The sequence below is a fragment of the Pararge aegeria genome, chromosome 27 (genome assembly GCF_905163445.1).
Source record: "Pararge aegeria chromosome 27, ilParAegt1.1, whole genome shotgun sequence".
Lineage (NCBI taxonomy): Eukaryota > Metazoa > Arthropoda > Insecta > Lepidoptera > Nymphalidae > Pararge > Pararge aegeria.
The window spans coordinates 7,242,993-7,267,521 of NC_053206.1; the positions used below are offsets into that span (position 1 = coordinate 7,242,993).

Here is a 24,529-nt window from a genome sequence, read left to right on the forward strand (position 1 = left end):
AAGTATAGATGTAAGTGTGGAGTACGAACTCGGGCCACTAGAAAGTTTTTTTAACTTTTTTTTTTTGTGTTCGCAGTGATTTCGATACGGACGATTCGGATCTGTCGGACTGCAGTGATGACGACGCGGATAACACCCTATTCTGCAGCGGCAGGAACTATAACAGTGAGTGATAATGTCAAAGACGACAGGAGGTCTATAATGGAGAGTGTTCCGAAGAGTTGTTTGCGTTGATACCTCCTTCCCTGTTCTCTGACCGCACCTCACGCCGTAGAAATAAATTTCACCCTCATCATCTGGATGCCTGGTATTCTTCTACTGTTCGAAATACCAGATCATTTCTACCGCGCACTTTAAAATTATGGAACAATCTCCCTTCTGATATGTTTCCTCAAAAATACAATCTAGGGTTATTCAAGGGGCGGCAATAAACAAATTCCTTAATAGCCGGCAACGCATCGGTGGCTCCTCTGGTGCTGCAGATGTTTACGGGCGGCGGTGATCAGTTATCATCAGGTGACCCACTTGCTCGTTTGCCCGCTATTCATATTAAAAAAAAAAAAAAAGGTCTATGCGCTGTCTGAGTCTCTCAACAAGACTGAAGTGTATCTTTGCCGTTTCGGATGGGTTGTTGCTGATAATAACCGAAAGGGTTGTAACAGCGGCACTATGGATCTAGGTAATTGCGTAAGCTCGCCAGGACGAGTCCCAGGGCACGTCACTATACTGCTATAATGCGAGCTGGTGGGCTTTATATTTATAATATTTTTATTATGACTAAATTATTATAATGTAGTCATTATAATAATAATAATAAAAGAAGGCAGAAACAGAAGGCAGTAGTCGTTGAAACGGCGCGTATTGTGGGGAGGTTCCTCACTCTGGAGCCCTGACCGCCAGTTGCTGGGGCATTCAAAAGCCCCGAAAGCGGAGGGTGGATGTTTTTTCTTAAAATGTTTAATAGTTTTTTTATTTTTTTAAGCATTGTTAAAAATAAAAAAAAAAAAAATTAAAAAGAATGAATGATAGAAAAATAATAAATAAATATAATACGACAATACACACATCGCCATCTAGTCCCAAAGTAAGCGTAGCTTGTTTTATGGGTACTATGAGTAAGATGACTGTTGTTTATTTTTATGAATAATGTACATAAATAATTATAAAATAGGGATAAACACCCAGACTCTGAAAAACATTCATGTTCATCACATAAACATTTTCCAGTTGTGGGAATCGAACCCACGGCCTTGGACTCAGAGAGCAGGGTCGCTGCCCACAGAGTCCATGGCCGTGGGTTCGATTCTCACAACTGGAAAATGGTTGTGTGATGAACATGAATGTTTTTCAGTGTCTGGGTGTTTACCTTTATAATATTATTAGTATTTATGTATATTATTTTTAAAATTATTCATCAGTCATCTTAGTACCCATAGCACAAGCTACGCTTACTTTGGGGCTAGATGGGGACGTGTGTATTGTCGTATTATTATTATTTTTTATTTTATCACTCATTCACTCATTCATTCATTCATTATATTTTGTCCAGCAGCGGTGGGCGTACGTATCGAATACAAGACGACGCACGAAGCGGAAGCGGTAGACCTTGAGAGGCGGGTGCCGATCGCACCAGCGCCGCAGCCGGATAAACTGGACGACGAACGAGACCTGGCAGAGTTCAAACGCATATTGAGGGAGGGGGTGCCGCCTGTGGAGGTGAGCTCTTAGATTTTTTGAGTGCCGTTACGGCAAACGGCAGGGCGCTTTTAATGCCATCACGCTCTTGACTTCGTCGAGTGTTGATGTTTGACTCGCCCGGCAAACATGGAGCCTTATGCCGTCACGGCAAACGGCGTGACGCTGTCTTATGCCGTCACGCTCTCGACTCGCTCTTGTGTTGATGTTCGGCTCTTCAAACAGTTGTGAAACGCTGAGCCGTATGCCGTAATGACAAACAGCGTGATGCTCTCTTATGCAGTCACACTCTCAACTCGCTAGTGTGTTGATGATCGGCACGTCCGACAATTGTGAAACACGGAACCGCATGCCGTTACATCAAACGGCACGACCCTCTCTTATGTCGTCATGCTCTTGATTCCCTTTTTTTATTGATGGTTGGCACACCCGGTATATGTTAAACATAATCTTCAATATGCAATATGTTATGGCGCAGTAAAATAGAGTCGTTGCCATCACGGTTCTGTTATGCTGTCACGCTCTTGGCTCATTGTTTTTGTTGATGTTTGGCACGCCTGGCATATTAGAAACATCATCTTCAATATGAAACATGTGATGGCGCGTCTTGACAGCAAAATACAGTCGTATGCTATCACGGTAAACGGCATGACGCTCTCTTATGCTGCCAGGCTCTCGACTTCCTCGAGAGTTGATGTTCGGCACGCCCGGCAGATATGAATCATTAGACATATATGTGTCTACTTCAATAAAGAAATATTTGACTTTGTCTTTGCCTATATAATACAACTTTTACGGTAGGTATTGCTTTTCTGCGTATATTAAGTGCAAGCCGCTGAGGGTGTTTGTTATATTAATTTAAAAAGAAGCCACGTGTTTCACGTCTTAATCTCTTATTTTGTTTCAGTATTTAAACAATTTCCGAAAATCCGTTGCAAAACACAAAAAGGAAATTGAAAATACTCACTTGATATCCAAAGACAAACCTATTGTGGATCTACTACCAGAACCTTCTAGAGACATAGATAGATTTATAAACTCTAATAACAAAAACAAAGCAGCTTATAAACATCAAGTATACCTGAAAGAAAATGTAACTGTCTGTGCACAACAAAATGTGGAGACAAAAACTATATATGAAGATAGATTAAAATTTGAAAACAATATAGCAGAAACAGCCAAAATAAATGCAGCGAATCAAAATGATAGTAATAATAAAACCAGTTCAGAAAACACAAGAAATTATAAAAAAAATGATGTTAAAGAAAATCTAGAAATTTCCCATAAACACAGTTTAAAATGTGATGGAATCAATGAGAGTTTACAATGTTTAACTATATCCAATGACGAATGTAATAGAAAACTTAGTATTAGCACAGAAAAATGTACTCTAATGAAAGATACAGAAATGCTTGATAATACAATAAAAACTTCGAGAATGCAAGAAAAATTTAAAGATAAACCACAGACAAACCCTCTTTATAATACAGATGATATAAAAAATAAGACTCAAGAAATGTTCCCATTTAAAATTGGCGTAGAACTAGAAGAAGGACAAATAACATTGGAATCTATAGAGAGAAATAAAAGATATCTACTGGCTGAACTGAGAAAGTCATTGCCGGATGAGGAAATAAAAAAAATGAACTGCTTCTCTATGAAAGACATTGATATTGATTCACCTGACTACGTGAACGAGAAGATTGCCAACGTAGGTTTTGATTCGAGCGAGAAATATCGTGAGAAAGCCAATTCATGGTCCAAAGTGAACGAATATAAACCTTATTATATGGACGGTAGGGGTCAGAATGGCAAGGACTTCGATTTCGATTATCAGCCAAATTTAGAAGGACATCCTGGACCAAGCCCTAGTGTAATTTTGCAGGTAAGTTTCTCTTGATCCAATTTGACCTTGATAGATTTCGACGTTCTCCATTCAAATTTCTGTTGGTCGCTCGCGCCGCCATTTTGAGAAAATTGGCGGCGTTTTCGTCGTTGACGTTTACAGACAATTTCATGTATGTAAACGTTATATACAAGTTATATATATTTGTTGTTTTATTTTTGAACTTTTTTTTTCTTTTACTTGTGTTAGTTTTATTTGTTCTTTTTTTACAATATATTTCAATTCTTTATTAAAAATTAACTCTTGTTATAGTTATAATAAGTTTGTAGTTTAATTCGTATGATTCCGTCAACTGAAACGAATTTGTGTTGCTCTGTAACAACAAAGATTAATTTCGTTAGTTTTATTACATTACACTACAATTAAATTTTTAGACAAATATGTAAAAACACTCCTACCTGTTACAACAAAGAAACGACATCTAAAGTTTATTTCTTAAGTAAATTCACAAATAGTTTTTTTGATTTTATCCGTTATGAACATTATTATAAGTCACGGACAATTACACATCAAATCGTCTTTTTCGACTGCCACATTTGTTACTGTTTTATCATAACTTTTGAACTGCTTTGCCGACGGCTTGGAGCGCGGGAAAATTTAAATGAGAGAATATTGAAACTGTAAAGAAATATACTTTCTTTGCATAGTAATAACGCGACGGGCGACGCGGTTGTTTGCTCAGTTTGATACTGGAGCAGACTGAAAATCAGCGCTGAGCATTGTTGCCATATTGTTAATAATAAATTGATAAACATTTACTTAAAATTCTTGTATTAAGAATAAAGGATTATTATTATTAAACGTTTTTGAGCCTTAAATGCTACATATGCATTATTAGAATTTTTGCAGAATTATCATCATCGAGTAGCACACAAACAGTCCACTATTGGTCTCTTATCGTTGAACCAAATGCCCAAATACCAAATTTCGTGGTTAAAACACGAAAAATGAGTTTGTAGAATTTAAAACACAATAAGAACACTATTTAGAGAGTCAATATTTTACTCGGAAAGTATTAAAGTAAAATGGTTGCAAAAAGACATGTTGACAGTAGGATGAACAAGCACACAAGAGAGATTACGGAAACAAGAAATGATTGTCTATGGTAATACAGTTCCTGTCTGTGCCATAGACAAAGCACCATAAATGGGTTGCGTTAAATTACAACAGAGTTGATATAAAAATGGGCGAATGAAAATTGTATACTTAATAGATGCTTAATAAAATCACGAAGGGATTCATAGTCTATAGCAGTTTACTGATGGACTAAAGGCCTCTCCCAACGGGAGGGTTTGCCCATAATCATCCCCCTGGGCAGACGGGTTGGCGAGGACAGTAGATACTAGTAATGGCAAAGAGGTAGCTGCTCGCATGCCCTGCGAAGTGTTCTATGTTAATCCAATGGTTATAAAACTATCCTCATCTTTTTTGTCCGTACTATTTATTACTACGTATTTTGTGGTCTTTCTTAATGCTAAAGCATTACTACCAGCCAACCTTCGGACGTGCGAGAAAAACGAGTGAGGGTGTGGGTGTGTTTTAGGTTTAAAAAAAACAAAAAAAATATTTACAACGTGTAACAGAATTACGAAATAATATTGAATGATGCTTAAGTATATTTCATAAGGATCACCCTGTAAAAATATTAAATCAAAAGAAGCATATTAAATTTATTTTTCTATATAAACGAATTCAAAACATTCTGAGTGACAACCCTATTGAAGATAAAAGACTGACACGCGCATAGTACCTAAGCTAAGCGACGTGTACCTAATAAAGTGACAGGAATCACAGGATTAGTAGTAGTATTAGTAAAAACAATGGCAGTGGTTTACTCAAAAACTATTAGCGTTTCGGTTTCACAGACAAGTCACAGAGACAGTACATAATGTACCTCTAAAACCTGTGAAGTATTATTTCGGTTTTCATTTACACGTTTTAAACATGTTAGATTCATAAAAAATATATATATTATTATTGTTTTGTTCCAGGCGTTGACGATGTCCAACGCGAACGACGGTATCAACCTCGAGCGCCTGGAGACCATCGGCGACAGCTTCCTGAAGTTCGCGATCACCGCGTACCTGTACTGCGCGCACCCCGCCGTACACGAGGGCAAGCTGTCACACATGCGCAGCAAACAGGTATACATACACCGTTACGTGGTTGAAATACCATCAACACGTACGAAGCGTTTTGCTTCTTCCTTTCTGATCAGCACCGCAAAGGCCTGGAATGCCCTCCCATCTTCCGTCTTCCCCGATACCTATAACCTTGAAATCAAGAGTGAATAGGCATCTTCTAGGCAAGCTCGCTTCATCTTAGGCTGCATTATCACTTACCATCAGGTGTGATTGCAGACAAGCACTTGTCTATATATATATAAAAAAAAAAATCATCATCATCAAATTCAAATTCCAAATTCAAATTTCTAATTCAAATTTCAAATTCAAGTTATGCGCGTTTTAAGCAATTACAGTATCACTTGCTTCAAAGGTGAGGGAAAACATCGTGAGGAAACCTGCATGCCTGAGAGTTCTACATAATGTTCTCAAAGGTGTGTGGAGTCCGCCAATCCGCACTGGGCCAGCGTGGTGGACTACGGCTATAAACCCTTCTCGTTGTGGGAGGAGACCCGTGCCCTGTAGTGGGCCGATTCATATGATGATGACGATGATGCGACTGTTGTATATTATAAGGTATTGAAACACGGTTTATTACACAGGGCGAAGCCGAGTCTATCACATGAGTGTTTTGATATTAAACAGTAAGCACGCACAGTACAGTAACACTAAGTTAATATATAAGCACGTGCGTTAGCTTTGGGCCAGGTGCCGAACCTGAACCTGTACGGGCTCGGACGCAACAAGCGCCTCTGCGCACTAAGCAGGCAGACGATATCATAATCATCATACCAACCCATTAAAGGCCCACTATAGCGCACGAATCTCCCACGATGAGAACGGGTTAAGGCCGTAGTCCACCACGCTGGACCAGTGCGGATTGGTGGACTCCACACGCCTCTGAGAACATAATGGAGAACTCTCAGGCATGCAGGTTTCCTCACCGTTGAAGCAAGTGATATTTTAATTGCTAAACACGCACATTACTTAGTAAAGTTAGAGGTGCGTGCTGGGATTCGAATTCACCCCCTCGAAAGTGAAGGTGAAGTCCTACCTACTGGGCTATCGCCACTTCACCAGATATAAAAACAGTTATTTATGCAACTGTTGTTTATTAAGCGGTATTAAAACATGTATACGGGTTTATCACAGGGCGAAGCCGAATGCATCACTTGAGTGTTTTGATACCTGATATTAAACAGTTATAGAACATGTGAACGTGTAAGCTTGCTTCGGGCTAGGTGTCGAAGCTGACTCTGTACGGGTTCGGACGCAACAAGCGCATCTGCGCACTAAGCGGGCAGATGATATAATAACAGTTATTTATGCAACTGTTGTTTGTATGATATAATAATAGTTATTTATGCAACTCTACGCACGCCACTGTTTATCACACAGGGCGAAGCCGAGTGCATCACATAAGTGTTTTGATACATAATAATCCACATGTATAATATGTAAGCACGTACGTTTGTTTTGGGCCAGGTGTCGAACCTGAATCTTTACCGGCTCGGACGCAACAAGCGGTTGGGTGCACGCATGATCGCCTCCAAGTTCGAGCCGCACGATAACTGGCTGCCGCCCTGCCACAAGCCACCGCCTACCCTCCAACCCAGCCACACCGTGAGTTTAGAAAAACAACCTTATCACTATCGATTTAAAGTTCATAATCGCGTCATCATCATCCCTTCATCTGATTGACATGACGTTTTGTTAGAAAATTAATATATGCCTTTCACATCAGTCTTATAGCGACTGTAGCGTCATCTAGTAGGTAACGTTGCAGTTTCGATTTACTTTTTCAAAGGTCCATATTACATTGAGACACGTTTGAAACAAAAGATGACACATTGCTTTTTTATAATTTAATACAATCGCTATAAGACCGATGTAAAAGGCATATACTAAATTTCGGCATCGATGGTAGGCTAATTGGAGAAAGCGCTCAGGACGCGATAGCCAGAGAGTCGCAGGTTCAAATCCTGATATTTTATATATATGCATATTAAATTTATAAAATAAAAGAAATAAAAGACTGTAGCAGGCATGGGCCCAGAAGTTTTTAATAGGATACCAGGTAGCATAAGAGATGCACCAAATAATAATTTATTTAGGAAAAAACTGAAGACTTGGCTTGTCGAGAAGGCTTTCTACAGTTATAATGAATTCTTGGATAGTAAAATATTGTGAAGATTGACTTTACTTATTTGTTATTATAGAATAATATTATAATGAATTTATAAAATTTCAATATACATTTGCATGAGACAATTTATTATTGAATAATTACTTTGTGACGTATAATATTAATATTTATGAATAAATGACTATTGACTATTAACATTAATATGTTTTTCATTTTTTTTTTTTAGTTTTATAAGAGTTATTGTAACCTGTTGATTGTCCTTTAAATAAATAAATATTTTATGGGTAAGTTTTTACTTGTCATTTGAATTGCAGATTGAAACGAAGGAGCCAGTTCAAAATCCAGACGCGCCGGTCGACAGCACCGGGTGCTTTATACCTTACAATTTGATAACCCAGCATAGTATACCTGGTGAGAATATATAACGTAATTCAATATAGGGAAATGTATTAAATGTTTAATGTTTATTGTTATTAGGTACACAAAACAGGTAATAACTAAAAGTAGATCTAAATATAAGTAACTAGCTGTCCCGCCGAACTTCGTACCGCGCGTAATTGTTTTTTTTTTTATGAATGTCATTATTTTAATACTTATTATCCTATTCCGGTCTAAGAGGAATCCAAAAAATCAAATATCAAAAAAATTTGTCCAGCCCATCTTGAGTTATAAATGGTGTAACTGACTTTTTATGTCAACTCACAGGGGAACGCTGTCGAACGGGATGAACAGTATCCTATGTCCGTCTCCTGGCTCTAAGCTACCCACCCACCAATTTTCAGCCATATCGGTACAGCCGTTCTTGAGTTATAAATAGTGTAACTAACACGACTTTCTTTTATAAATATAGATAACAAGTTTTGTTCTAAGCTACAACCCAAAGTATGTGTACACAACTTGGAATTAAATTAAACAGAAAGTAAAGATAAAATTAAAGTTGAAACAAAAAAGAAACACTTAAATAATAATATATATATATTATTTCCCTAAAGATTATGTGGAATAGTGCTTAATAATTTGATTTTTAAAAATATTTATCTTTTTGTTAAAAATGTCAATATTATGATTATACTTGATACTAAATCATTGTAAAAAATAAATTGTAATCTTGTAATAATTGCAAATGTAAAATCATCATCAACTTCTTCTTCTTCTTCTTTTTCCTCCTCTTCTTCTTTATCATCATTATATTCATTATCATCATATGAACCCATTACGATTGGCGCAGTGGGCAGCGACCCTGCTTTCTGTGTCCGAGGCCGTGCGTTCGATTCCCACAACTGGAAAATGCTTCTGTGATGAACATAAATGTTTTCAAGTGTCCGGGTGTTTATATGTATATTCTAAGTATTAATGTTATTCATAAAAATATTCATCAGTCATCTTAGTACCCATAACACAAGCTACACTTACTTTGGGGCTAGATGGCGATGTGTGTATATATATATTTATTTATTACATGCCCACTATTGGGCTTCGGTCTCCTTCCATAATGAGAAGGGGTTAAAGCTGTAGTCCACCACGCTGGCCCAGTTCGGATTGGTGGACTCTCAGGCATGCAGGTTTCCTCGCGATTTCTTCGTTCGACGTTGAAGCAAGTGACATTTTAATTGCTGAAAACGCACATAACTTAGAAAAGGCTATCACTTCCTATAAGGAAATATGTGAAGTTAAATTTGTTTGTTTAAATGGCAAAATGTAAGCCTTTTTTAGCTCATAAGACCATTATATGTACACAGTTTATGCAATAAATGATTTATGATTGTGATATGTTTATGATATAATTTAAGACAATCAAAGTCAAAGTCAAAGTCAAAAATATCTTTATTCTAGTATAGGTAGCACTTTTGATGCGTACATAAGAATTACACGGTAGTGAGATGATGGCGATAACCACATTCGTAAACTTAAAACTAAAGCTACGAGGGTTCCAAACGCGTCCTGGTCTTAGAAGAAGCCCATAACAAACTTAGCCGGGTGTTTTTTTTTGCTATCAACATCTCACAATGTCATTTAAAATTATTAGAAGAGCAACCCGGTTAGAGCAATAATTCATCCATTGATCTCCACAGATAAATCCATAGCGGATTGTGTGGAAGCGTTGATCGGCGCCTATTTACTCGAATGCGGTCCCCGGGGGGCGCTACTGTTTATGTCTTGGCTGGGTATCAGGGTCCTACCCCAACACCTAATACCGCTACCCGAAGACCATCCGTACGTGCTGCGCGCTACCGACAAAGTGGAGGAGAGGGAGACTGTACAGGTATGTGGTGATGAAAGAAATCAATTATCCCACTTCTGATGTCGGAAATGTGTTTAAACTAATTTTGAGTTATAATAATCAAAAGATGTACTCAAAACTAGTAATAGTATAAGACAGTATAGTAGCCCGCTACTCTCTGCCTTGCTAGCTACTAACAGAGTGGAGGAGAAGTCGACTGTATAGACACAGAATCGTGTCAGAGATCAGCTATCCCACTTCTGATCTCTGAAATATAATTAACTACTGAGAAGGTACACATATAAAATGAAAATAGGTAAAGACGTCCATCCTTATGTGCCGCGTTAAGGAGTGGCCGACTGTTCAGGTAAATGATGATAATAAAAATCAGTTATCCCACTTGTGATGTCGGAAATATTTTTAACTTCTGACAGAGTACACATATTAGGCAAAAATTGGTAAAGTCGTCCATCATTATGTGCCGCGTGGAGGAGTGGTCAGGACTGCTAAGATTAGATGATGATGCTAGAAATCCGTTATCCTACTTCTGATGTCGGAAATATGTTTAACGACTGAGATAGTACACATATTAAATTAAATAGTTATGTGCCGCGTAAAGGAGAGGTAGACTGTATAGGTACATGATAACGCTAGTAATCGATTGTCCTACTTCACAAGTTTACACGAGGTCAAGTGGTTGGAGATAAAGGACATAACTCCTCAGCGGACAACAGCAAACCCCTCATTTAACGATTTTTTAAAGAACTACAACTAAATTGAGTGCCACATCAAAAAACAAAATCAAACGCAGACGAAGTCGCGGGGTACAGCTAGTAATACATAAAATACAGATTCGTTTGTGAAATTAATATAATTCTCTTATATATTTTTTTTTTTTACAAAATAGGTAAGTATGCAGTGGGTGGTATGTATTGGGCGTCACGCCGTTTGCCGTGACGGCATATGCAAATAAACTTTTCACATCAGAATTATATTTGACTAGCTTTTGCCCGCGGCTTCGCTCGCGTTAAGTTCTTTTTTTGATTTGGTATATTTTAACTACAAAGGTTTAAAAAAATGTCTCGGTGCTACAAGACAAATATGAACGTAAAATACTTGAAAAATCAGAAACTTCCATATATATTTTCATCCTATTTGGAGTTGGAATTTTTAAAATACATATGTGAAACACGTATTTCTTTATTTTTAACCGTAAGCTTAAAATCAAATTTCATGGAATTAACTTGAAGAATGAATTGATAAATGAAGTAGTTTTATACAAACTTTTTACCCCCCTTTAACCCTCTGAGGGTTAGAATTTTCAAAAGTCCTCTCTTAGCGGTATTCTACATTGTAATATTTATCTGTGTGCAAAATTTCAGCCCGATCCGTCAAGTGGTTAGAGCGGTACGTTGATAGATCAGTCAGTCAGTCAGTCACCTTTGACGGCCGATTGGCGCAGTTTGCAGCGACCCTGCATTCTGAGCCCAAAGCCGCGGGTTCGATTCCCACTACTGGAGAATGTTTGTGTGATGAGCATGAATGTTTTTCAGTGTCTGGGTGTTTATATGTATTTTCTAAGTATTTATGTAAATAATTCATAAAAATATTCATCAGGCATCTTAGTACCCATAACACAAGCTACGCTTACTTTGGGGCTAGATGGCGATGTGTGTATTGTCGTAGTATATTTATTTATTTATTACCTTTGCCTTTTATATAAATTTTATGTAAAGAACTCTTTTTTCGAGTTTATATATCAAACCTTTTCTTAAAGTCACCAATGTTTTTTATAGTGATAACATTTAAAAAGATATTCAAGTGTTTATTTTAAGTAGAAATAATTTGATTTTAAAGACCCGAAGTAAGGGCTTTAGATGCCGTTTATATATATATATAATATATATATATATATATATATATATTTATATATATATATATATATATATAATATATATATAGATAGATAATTTTTATAATTTTTATTAGTGTTTTTACCTACACTTGGAGGAATTATAAATTTTATAAATTTAAAATGCATTTAATTTTTTTTATTTATAAAAAAGCAATGTGTCATCTCTCGTTTCAAACGTGTATCATTGTAATATGGACCTTTGAAAAAGTAGACCGAAACTGCATCATTTCCTACTACATGGATCGCTACAGTCGTTATAAGACTGATGTGAAAGGCAAATACTAATTTCGGCGTTAATCTTAATTATAGCGTTAATCTTATAATTCGGCGTTTCGGTTTCGAATTAATGTCTCCAGCGTTTCCAGAATGTTCGTTTGCTCACAGAGGCCGCCTACCGCAAAGCCGGTTGAACCGCTGTCATCAGACTCGTGCTGCTCTGACGACGAGGAGGCCGACCAAGAGATGAGCGCTCCCGAACACGACTGGAGCTGGCCAGGGAGGCCCGTTGGTGCCCTGAGGCCTTACCGGGACAATAACGGCAGGTGGATGCAGGTATGGTTATGTTTTTATAATAAAAAATAAAAATACATAAAAAATATGGTCGGGGAAACCATATACAAAGCTCAGTAGGCTTTGGATAGAAGCAGGCGTTACTTTGCGGAAATCCATGATATATTATCAAAATTAAGCTTAATTTGCTATACTCCGCGAATTTAGAAGAACGAAGAAATAATTATTCATTATGAATTATTCATTGTAAAGTCAACATCTCCTGAGGATGCTCCGGTTACGGAGCGAAACGTGCGTAGAGGGTACATTGCCGGTGATCTATTTGGTGTGGAGTATAAGGATTGAAGAAATTATAAATTACACCACACAGATTCTCCTGCTTTTCGCGGAGTATAGCAAATTAAGCTTAATTTTGATAACTTAGTAGGCTTAGCAAGGTTAAGTGCGTGCTGGGATTCGAACTCTGCTCCCCGAAAGTGAAGCAGAAGTCCTAACCACTGGGCTATCACCGCTTCCAAGGGATACATTAGTCATTAGTAATTTTATAATTTAACTGCTGAGTTTCTTGCCGCCTTTTTTCGGTGGAATCTGCCTTCCGAACCGGTGGTAGACTCACTACAAACAGACAGACTTGACGTTTCAGAAGTGCTTATATATTAGGCCTACTTGAAATAAATGAATTTTGAATTTGAATTATTAATTCCAGCCCATATACGGCGAGCTGAAGGCGCCCCCGTCTCCCCTTCTGAGATACATCGATGACCCCGAAGGGGAATTGGAACAAATGTTATCGGGTAAGTTGATAAAGTATTTAATAAGCTCCCATTTTCCATACTATCTCCTTTCCTTCTTTTATACTATTCTTAATAGTCATTTATCTCGCTCTTATTTAAGGGATCGTTTTCGCTTTATTTCTGACTCATCTTCTCATTCCACCCTTCGATTCCGCCTTGGTAACCGTCTGGTACTCCCATTTTGTAAAACGAAGTTCTTCAGTTATTCTTTCACGGCGGATTTTTGGCGGTATTTCTCCATTAATCATTTGTATATAAACCACCTGAAATTGCAATAATTTTCTTTAATTTAATGAATGAATATCTGAATGAATGAATGAATTCACCTTTATTGTACACCAATAAAAAAAATATACTTACAGATATAATAATAATAATAATAAATTAATATTATTATTCTACTTTTTTTACTTGCAGGTTACGATGCGTTAGAAAGAACGCTGCAGTATAGATTTAGAGACCGCTCTCTTCTACTTCAGGCTCTAACGCACGCGTCGCATCAGAAGAACAGACTCACCGACTGCTATCAGAGGCTGGAATTCCTGGGAGATGCTATATTGGGTGAGTTACACCCACATTGATTTATTTTATTTATTGACGCGACGTCTTATAATTCGATGGAGCCGGCTGCACGCACGAAAAAAAAAATGACGTATGCGGCGTTACCTCGCTCTGAGGCGTTCCATTCAAGGCTTGAAGTGCAAGCGAGAGCGCGGAACGAGCGACAAAGAGGCACAGTTGGCCTCCGCGTTCGACATCTGTCTCTCTCATACTTGAGTGAGCGATGCGTCCGCGTGGACAGCTTCTATACAATACATTTACATGTTTTCGGCAAGGATGAAGTGCAGTGAAAAGTGAATGTGGTGTCAATTGTTTATAGCAACGATAATATCTATCAAATAAATAAAATTAAAATTTTCTTTTAAAATGCAACCATTCCATCAGTATTTTCTTACGACGTTGTCACGTTCAACTATCGTCAGTAAGCCGACTTTACGGACAACCATTTTTTTTTTTAAACTAGGCCTACTTTAAGTAAATGTTTTTTTTTTTAATTTTGATGATGATGATGATTGACGGATAAGTTTAAAGAATATGTTAAAACACATTTATTACAGCGAGGTTACTATACAATTGATGAGTTTCTTAATGACAAGGTTGCTTGGAAGCATCCGGCTCCGCTTTCATCTCTCACAAGATAGAAAAATGAATGTTAAAATGTAAAATGTAAATTGTTGATGTTGGAAAAGAGCGACTGCTGAGTTTCTTGCCGGCTTTACGGACAACCAATTTTTTTTAAGTTATTTTTATTAGGACTACCAACCAAATTACATGTATTATAGTTATGAATGAAGCTAGCCTTAGGTTACTAATTACACATAATTTCACTTATAGTTAGTCACAGCATGCACTGGTTAGTATGTACGATAACTCAATTTTATACGAGCATTATTAAAAGATATGTATATTTATAATAATAAAATTTAAACAGAAAGCTTTTTAAGTGCCTGTGATAGGCCTACATGAATAAAGAAATTTTGAATTTGAATTTGTAATAGAAACTTACATTACCAATGTTAATATTTAAGGAACTTAGAAAACAAAGTTGAGGTACCTAATCATCAGATTAAGAGTCACCTTCTAGCGAAGTGCCTGATTTACCTGATTATCATTGGCGTGCACTTCATGCGTGGACAAAAGCGCTGCCTACCCTAAAATTTTCATATAATTGAAATTTTATGTCATTTTAATGCTTTACTCTTAACCCGGTCCGAATTCGCTGCTGATAGCAAGCGGAAAACCTCCATCGTCCGTAAATAAAGTCGAAAGTCAAATATTTATTTAACCAAATAGGCATATATATATGGCACTTTTGATGCGTACATTATATACATAGTGTTGAGTAGTGCAGAGTTACACTTCGGAGCAAGTCGGTATATTACAGTCACTAAGGTATTTGAGCGCTGATTGGGCAGCGACCCTGCTTTCTGTGTCCAAGGCCGTGGGTTCGATTCCCAAAACTGGACAATGTTTGTGTAATGAACGAATGTTTTTCAGTGTCTGGGTGTTTATCTGTATATTGTATATTATAAGTATTTATGTATATTTTACGGCCAATTTGCGCAGTGGGCAGCGACCCTGCTTTATGATTCCAAGGCCGTGGGTTCAATTCCCACTACTGGACAATGTTTGTGTGATGATCATGAATGTTTTTCAGTGTCTGGGTGTTTATCTGTATATTGTATATTATAAGTATTTATGTATATTTTACGGCCAATTTGCGCAGTGGGCAGCGACCCTGCTTTATGATTCCAAGGCCGTGGGTTCAATTCCCACTACTGGACAATGTGTGATGAACAGGAATGTTTTATCTATATATTATAAGTATTTATGTATATTATTTATCAGCTGTCTTAGTACCCATAACACAAGCTACGCTTACTTTGGGGCAAGATGGTGATGTGTGTATTGTCGTAGTATATTTATGATTATTATTTTTTTTGACTGTTTGTTGACAAAATGTTTTTTTTTTTGTAGAGAGTTTCAAAAATTAAATACTAATACTACTAAAAAAGTAAAGTAATGAAGTGTTAACTCGTTTCCAGATTACCTCATCACCCGCCACCTGTACGAGGACCCGCGCCGCCACTCCCCCGGCGCCCTGACCGACCTTCGCTCCGCACTCGTCAACAACACAATATTCGCCACCCTGGCCGCCAGGCATGGATTCCACAAGTAAGTTCCAATCATCAATTATATATACTAGCTGACCCGTGCAGCGTGCAGAAGTAGATCGAAAAATCGACCTTTGAAAAACTAGATTGAAAACTGCAACGTTTCCTACTAGATGACGCTACAGTCGCTATAAGACTGATGTGAAAGGCATATACAAATTTCGGCATCGACGGTTGGAGAGCCGAGAGAGTAGCTTTATTGGTGAAAGCGCGCTCGGGCCGCGATTGCCAGAGAGTCGCAGGTTCAAATCCTGTCGGTTCCGAAATTTTTTCGAACTCCCCCCCCCCCCCCCCAATTGATGATTTTACACCATAACTCCGACAAATTATAACCTATTTAAATAATTATTTTTGTACTATAGAGGTTATATGTGTTTAATTTTGCCCAAACTGTGGTTGGAGATAGAGGACAGAACTCCTCAGCGGACAGCAGCAAACCTCTCATTTAAGGCTTAGCAATACTGAATAATTTAAATTTTTTTAGCTAATTTTAATGCCACTCGAAAACAAAATCAAACGCAGACGAAGTCGCGGGCAACAGCTTGTAAATATTATCTTTGAGTTATTTAGAGGCATCACAAAGATTTCATACGGAATTTGTTATAATATATTGATATACTCTATTGCTTTTCAGATACTTCAGACACATGTCTCCGGGTCTTAACGAGGTGCTGACGAAATACGTCAAAATACAAGAGGAGAATGGACACTCCATCAGCGAGGAGGTAACCGACAGACTAAGAAATATAAAAATTATGATTAATAATAATATATATTTTTTTTTTTTTTTATAAATTTTTAATAGTGTTTTTTATTTTATTTTTAATCATTCTTATGAATTAAAAAAAAACCAAAAAAAGAATTTAAATGATATAATAATAAATTAATTAATAAATTTCCAAAAAATCTTAAGTCTAAACAATATAGTAAAAAGGTTTTCTTATTTTATAGGGCATCCATGAAATCTTAAATAATCATTTTACTGCAAGCTTCTGTAGCTAAACTAAGAAACCTTGTATTTCAGCTTCAGTGCCTTCAACCCCCTATGGTTTTTGATTATTTTTAGTTTAAATATTAAACAGTTTATATAACTTAATAATTGCAGTTATAATAACTTAATAATAACTTGACCTTGCTCACGAGATTACCGCCATGTGGAGTGTTGAGTCGACCGTCGTTGTTACGATAGTCGTGCCAGTCAATGGTCTTCTCGCGAAAAGCTTCGACCAACATCTTAAGAAGCTTTCACTTGGTTGTTGGATCAAGGGTCGGATGCAGAAGGCAGTAGTCCTTGAAACGGCGCGTATTGTGAGGAGGTTCCTCACTCTGGAGCCCTGACCGCTGGTTGCTTGGCCATTCAAAAGCCCCGCAAGCGGAGGGCTTTTTTTTTCTTATAAGTTTTTGTAACCCTTGTTAAGAATTTAAAAAAAAAATGAAAATCAATAAATGATAAAAAAATAGGAAGATACTAACGGGCTAATTAATTCATAATTTTTTCTCTTTGAATTTTAATAACTGGATTTAGACCCTTATTTATTATTATTATATAATTTTATCGAGTGTGTGATATCGGACTGTTGGGTCATTAAAACATCCACTGAAAATAAACTCTTAAATTTTTTTCAATTCCTCTACAAGTTAGCCCTTAACTGCAATCTCACCTGGTGGTGATGATGATGCAGTCTAAGATGGTAGCGGGCTAACCTGTTAGGGAGTATGACAGTTATATTAAACCCATACCCTAAATCGGTTTCTACGCGACATCGCACCGGAACGCTAAAACGCTTAGCCGCGGCTAAAGCCCCCCACCAGACCAGATCAGAGAAAATTCAGAAATTATGAATGCCCAAATTTGCCCTGCCGGGAATCGAACTCGGTACCTCCTATTTATTTTAAATTCACAGCGCTCACCGTTGCGCCAGGTAGGTTGTCGAAAGCTTTTTTTTTTGCAAGTAATAATTTTTTCATTTATTTTAAGCACTACCTGATCCAAGAAGATGAGATGGAGCAAGCGGAAGACGTGGAAGTGCCAAAGGCTCTCGGTGACCTGTTCGAGTCGGTGGCTGGTGCCATTTTCTTGGACTCCGGTAACTCTTTGACTACATTTTGTATGAATAAATGGACGGTAACTCTTTGACTACATTTTGTGTTAATAAGTGGTCGATAACTCTTTGACTACATTTTGTGTAAATAAGTGGTTGATAACTCTTTGACTACATTTTGTGTAAATAAGTGGACGATAACTCTTTGACTACATTTTTGTGTAAATAAGTGGATGATAACTCTTTGACTACATTTTGTGTAAATAAGTTGTTGATAACTCTTTGACTACATTTTGTGTAAATAAGTGGACGATAACTCTTTGACTACATTTTTTGTGTAAATAAGTGGATGATAACTCTTTGACTACATTTTGTGTAAATAAGTGGACGATAACTCTTTGACTACATTTTTTGTGTAAAAAAGTGGATGATAACTCTTTGACTACATTTTGTGTAAATAAGTGGACGATAGCTCTTTGACTACATTTAGTGTAAATAAGTGGACGATAACTCTTTGACTACATTTTATATAAATAAATGGACGATAGATCTGTCTACAGCGACGGATGGAAGGTACAGAACGTCTCGTGTACGGTGGCCTTTATACAATGCACTGAATCGTTTTATATATGGCTTCCCGCACGCACGTCAATATTATTGAAAATGTTCTCAATATTTATATTGTCAATAATAATGACTGTGAGCGGGCAACCTGTGGTGACCTTTATACCACCGCCGCAATAAATCGTATCGTGTATGGCTACTTTAATACAATCGCACTAAAGAACTAAAGTGGCCTAACTAAAAGACATCGTTGTTTTGTATATTATAAGTATTAATGTGTATTATATTCATTAAGAAATATTTATCAGTCATCTTAGTACCCATAACACAAGCTACGCTTACTGTGGGACTAGATGGCGATGTGTGTACTGTCGTAGTATATTTATTTATATTGTCAATAATATTGCACGAGTATTGGCAATGGCGTGCACAGGAATTTGGACCATGAAATGACAAAATCGTCCTCCATTGCCAGTTATATAAAAATGTTAGGGTATGCAGTGCTTTTGTGCATGCATGTAGTGCACGCCACTGTGTATTGAATAGTTTTAGTATTGGTAAAAAAATATTGTCAATTGAGTGCGTGCGGGGAAGCCTTTATGCAGTCGCATTAAATCGTGTCGTGTATGGTGACCTTTCTACAATGCACTAAATCGTCTCGTGTAATGCTACCTAAATACAATCACAACACTAAAGGAAGTAAAGCGGCCTAACTCAAAGTTATAATTATTTGTTTCCAGGAATGTCTCTAGGCGCAGTGTGGAAGTCGGTCGGCGGTTTGTTGGGCGCTGAGTTGGACGCGTTCAGCGCGGCCGCACCCAAATCGCCCGTCAGGGAGTTGCTGGAAGCTGAACCCGACACCGCCAAGTTTGGGTGAGTGTACAGTTTTATATTTACCAAAGACCGTGTGGAGAAATCTTAGTAATAAAAAAAGCAATATCCGGTAAATTTCATAAATTTAAAATGCATATAATTTTTTTTGGAATTGACAGGATTTGAACCTGCGACTCTCTGGTTATTACGGCCTGAGCGCTTTCTACAATTAAGCTACGGCTCTCCTACCTAAAAGTAGATCGAAACTGCAACGTTTCCTACTAGATGACGCTACAGTCGCTATAAGACTGATGTGAAAGGCATATACTAATTCGGCATCGACGGTAGGAGAGCCGTAGCTTAATTGGAGAAAGCGCTCAGGCCGCGATTGCCAGAGAGTCGCAGGTTCGAATCCTGTCGGTTCCGATATTTTTTTTTATGTGCATTTTAAATTTATAAAAATGATAATTCCTCCAAGTGTAAGTAGAAAACACTAATAAAAATTACAAAAACTTCCGGTAACCTAATATATGCTCCATCCATTATTTATTATTATTGTGGACGACAAATCCTTAGTTATCCTTCGACTTCGATGATTGATGATGACGATCTGCCTTCCGAACCGGTGGTAGAGTCGCTACAAACAGACAGACTTGACGTTTCAAAAGTGATTAAAAATATTTTTTTTTCTCAACTAGGCCTACTTTATATAAACGTTTTTGACGTGACAACGTCTTATAATACGATGGAGCCGGCTGCACGCACGAAAAAACATGACGCATGCGGCGTTACCTCGCTCTGAGGCGTTCCATTCAAGGCTTGAAGTGCAAGCGAGAGCGCGGAACGAGCGACAAAGAGGCACAGTCGGCCTCCGCGTTCGACATCTGTCTCTCTCATACTTGAGTGAGCGATGCGTCCGCGTGGACAGCTTCTATACACATGCTACATTCACATGTTTTCGGCAAGGATGAAGTGCAGTGAAAAGCGAATGTGGTGTCAATGGTTTATAGCAACGATAATATCTATCAAATAAATAAAATTAAAATTTTCTTTTGAAAAATGCAACCATTCCATCAGTATTTTCTTACGACGTTGACACGTTCAACTATCGTCAGTAAGTCGACTTTACAGACAACCATTTTTTTTTTTAAACTAGGCCTACTTTAAATAAATGTTTTTTTTTTTTAATTTTGATGATGATGATGATTGACGGATAAGTTTAAAGAATATGTTAAAACACATTTATTACAGCGAGGTTACTATACAATTGATGAATTTCTTAATGACAAGGTTGCTTGGAAGCATCCGGCTCCGCTTTCATCTCTCACAAGATAGAAAAATGAATGTTAAAATGTAAAATGTAAATTGTTGATGTTGGAAAAGAGCAACTGCTGAGTTTCTTGCCGGCTTCTTCTCGGTAGAATCTGCCTTCCGAACCGGTGGTAGAGTCACTACACACAGACAGACTTGACGTTTCAAAAGTGCCTATATTAGACCTACTTTAAATAAATGAATTTTTAATTTTGAATTTTGACGATCTAATCTGTCTAAGATGGTGACGTGTCAACTTGGGTTATGGCAGTTATATGAAAAGGCTAAGTTTGTTGTGGACTTCTTAGAGCAGGACGCGTTTGGAACCCACGTAGCTTTAGTTCTAAGTTTACGAATGTGGTTATCGCCATCATCTCACTACCGTGTAATTCTTATGTACGCATCAAAAGTGCCACCTATGGGCCGGCCTACTTGAATAAAGATATTTTTGACTTTTGACTTTAAACCAATACGCCTGATCGGTTTCTAGGCGACACCGTACCGGAACGCTAAGTCGCTTGGCGGTACACCTCCGTCGGTAGGAGGGTAACAGGCCACAGGCCTCCCACCGTACCAGACCAGAGAAAATTCGGAATAAGTAAATTCCCAAGTTGACCTTGCCGGGCATCGAACTCGGCACCTCTCGGACGATGATGATGCTACACAATCTTCTAATTAATATTGTATCCCGGCTATAAATAAGTATTTCTGATTGTTTACCTGTCATCCTCTTTCCAGCAAACCGGAGCGTTTGGCGGACGGTCGCCGTGTCCGTGTGTGCGTCGAGGTGTTCGGACGCGGCGCGTTCAAGGGCATCGGACGCAACTACCGCATCGCGAAGGGAACTGCCGCACGCTGTGCGTTGCGACACCTGAGGAGCTGCAAGCCGAAGTAGCGGCTAGTAGCGGCTAATGGTGATGTGGCGTTGACAACAATGCCAAGACCGCCAGTGCCCTACAAATCAGTGATATCTGAACTTGGGCATACCTACGGACTGTAAAATGGAGGAGCTGTAAGCCCAAGTGGCGGTACGGTGACAACAATACTGACTTCGCTAAGTGCCCTTCACATAGTTATATCTGGCCCCTGTCATACCTACGGACTGTTTAATATAAGAGCTGTGAGCCCAATTGGCGGTAAAGTGATGTGGCGCGGACAACGATACTGACTCCGCGAGTGCCCTACACATAAATGATATCTGAACTTGGGCATTCTGAACTTGGGCATACCTACGGAATGTTTAATAGAAGAGCTGGAAGCCCAAATAGCAGTAAAGTGACGTGGTGCGGACAACGATACTGACTCCGCCCGGGCCCTACACACTAATGATATCTGAACTTGGGCATACCTACGAAATGTTTAATATAAGAGCTGGAAGCCCAAATAGCAGTAAAGTGACGTGGTGCGGACAACGATACTGACTCCGCCAGGGCCCTACACACTAATGATATCTGAACTTGGGCATACCTACGAAATGTTTAATATAAGAGCTGGAAGCCCAAATAGCAGTAAAGTGACGTTGCGCGGACAACGATACTGACTCCGCGAGTGCCCTACACATAAATGATATCTGAACTTGGGCATACCTACGGAATGTTTAATAGAAGAGCTGGAAGCCCAAATAGCAGTAAAGTGACGTGGTGCGGACAACGATACTGACTCCGCCAGGGCCCTACACACTAATGATATCTGAACTTGGGCATACCTACGCACTGTTTAATAGAAGAGCTGTAAGCCCAAGTGGCAGTAAAGTGATGTGGCGCGGACAGCTATGACGACTCCGCCAGTGTTATATGTGTAAATGTGAGAGGGTTATAGTGACGTGGACGCGTATCAGTCTCGTAAACGAAGTATATGTACTATAGACGTGGCAGTGTCTGCGCCACGTCATACATAACAGCGCGAAGTGTATGTAACTTAAGTAGTTGCATTTCCAAGTAGTACACAATTGATGTGGCGCGGACAACAATAGTGACTCCGCCAGGAAACTACACATTAATGATATCTGAACTTGGGCATACCTACGGAATGTTTAATAGAAGAGCTGTAAGCCCAAGTAGCGGCAAAGTGACGTGGCGCGGACAAAAATACTTACTAAGCCAGTGCCCTACACATCAATGATATCGGAACTTGGGCATACCTACGGAATGTTTAATAGAAGAGCTGGAAGCCCAAGTAGCGGCAAAGTGACGTGGCGCGGACAAAAATACTGACTAAGCCAGTGCCCTACACAGCTAATCCGGGGATAACCTCGGACAATTTTTATTATTCAGCTACAAGTTCGGCCTTGACTGCAATCTCACCTGGTGGGAAGTGATGATGAAGTTTAAGATGTTAGCGGGCTTACCTGTTAGGGAATACTCTCTAACAGGTTAGCCCAATTAAGCTTCCTAAAAACCTAATTGGTTACTACGCGAACACTAAAATTCGCTTAGCGGGACGTCTTTGTCGGTTGTGTGGTAACTAGCCACGGCACACTGCTACTTAAATACTCACGCTCACAGTTGCGCAACGGAGGTCATCAAAAGTATTACTAAATGTGTAAATATAGGAGGCACGTTTTACTCTCTCCACGTCTCCATACGTTTTATATGCGTTTTGTTTGTACATTCTCGATAATAAATGTGAATATAAATAAGATAACGTACCTTATTCTATATTGTATTGTAACTTAACTGTGCATGAAATGTATATTGTGACGTAACTCGTACGGAACTTTCACTTTGTACGTCCATAATGTGGTTACGATCGGCTACATAAAATTCTAATTATCGACAATTTTGTGACACAAATGTTCACAACATGCTAGGCTGTCAACAGATGCGTCACAAATTGTCGGAAATGTGCTAGTATTAAAATTTAACTGCGCATCGATGTGATGTTAATTTGACAGTTCTCATAACAACTTATGTCAAATTGTCAAATACGTCACAAATTGTCTTAGATAATGTATTGTGTATAAATAAATAAAATTATGTAAAATCTTACCTGCTTATTGTAAAATAGTTAACAATGTTTTTGGACGGGATTTTCATGCTCTTATACGCGCAAATTAAAGGGGTTCGATTATATTTATTTTAGGAGCCTGGTTTAAAGTCCGCCATTTGTATTTCCAAAATGGGGGACTATGAAATAAAATCAAATGTTAATCGTCTTGAGTATGGAGGGTAGAGGTAGTCTTGAGAACGAAATATTCTAATGTCAGATTTCTATTTGAAGACTCCTCGGAATAATGAATGTCTGAAATTTGGATGTGAAACATCTGTAGGCGGAGGGTAAGCTGATTTTTGGCGTGGAGACACAGGCCGTGGTGACGCATCGCCACGCTATATGATTGCAGTTTTGTATTTCCTATGTAACAATTAAAATGATTATTAATTTTGTAATAAAACAGTCTTTATTAACCGACTTACAAAAAGGAGTGGTTATCCATTTGGTTATATTTTTTTTTATTTGTGGAACAAATTTGTAATGTAATTCTTTTTCTTTTCATTATGCAATATCTGCAATAACAGAAAATTTCGATGTTTCACATCTGCCAGGCGTCCAGTAACGGTTCACACGTTTTTTTTAAATTAGAGATTAACAACTTTGTTTACTTTAAAAGCAAGATTTAAAGTTGTTTCATAAAAATAATAACGAGCTAATTATCTTATACTTTGTCTAATTTTGATTAAAATGTTTCTAACAACAGTTTTGGGTAATATCAAAATCATTATTTTAAAATGCATATAAAAATCCTGCCCGTTCCGAT

At 38.1% G+C, this 24,529-nt stretch overlaps 1 protein-coding gene across 3 annotated transcripts in view; it reads left to right on the forward strand.

Moving 5' to 3' along the window:
• The window catches only part of LOC120635600 (endoribonuclease Dcr-1), a 61,854-nt gene extending 37,618 nt beyond the window's left edge, over nucleotides 1-24,236 (forward strand). For 2 of the 3 annotated variants that reach the window (XM_039906614.1, XM_039906613.1), the window contains exons 29-43: nucleotides 77-165; nucleotides 1,550-1,716; nucleotides 2,603-3,580; nucleotides 5,593-5,745; nucleotides 7,210-7,347; nucleotides 8,185-8,281; nucleotides 9,943-10,133; nucleotides 12,391-12,558; nucleotides 13,223-13,310; nucleotides 13,728-13,871; nucleotides 15,917-16,046; nucleotides 16,680-16,770; nucleotides 18,024-18,132; nucleotides 19,392-19,524; nucleotides 21,514-24,236. In XM_039906614.1, coding sequence (XP_039762548.1) covers nucleotides 77-165; nucleotides 1,550-1,716; nucleotides 2,603-3,580; nucleotides 5,593-5,745; nucleotides 7,210-7,347; nucleotides 8,185-8,281; nucleotides 9,943-10,133; nucleotides 12,391-12,558; nucleotides 13,223-13,310; nucleotides 13,728-13,871; nucleotides 15,917-16,046; nucleotides 16,680-16,770; nucleotides 18,024-18,132; nucleotides 19,392-19,524; nucleotides 21,514-21,670 — 2,833 coding nt within the window. In that variant the 3' untranslated portion in view covers nucleotides 21,671-24,236. The remainder of the gene's footprint in view (nucleotides 1-76; nucleotides 166-1,549; nucleotides 1,717-2,602; nucleotides 3,581-5,592; nucleotides 5,746-7,209; nucleotides 7,348-8,184; nucleotides 8,282-9,942; nucleotides 10,134-12,390; nucleotides 12,559-13,222; nucleotides 13,311-13,727; nucleotides 13,872-15,916; nucleotides 16,047-16,679; nucleotides 16,771-18,023; nucleotides 18,133-19,391; nucleotides 19,525-21,513) is intronic. The other variant, XM_039906615.1, reaches the window with a different exon arrangement.
• The last annotated feature ends 293 nt before the right edge of the window (nucleotides 24,237-24,529 follow it).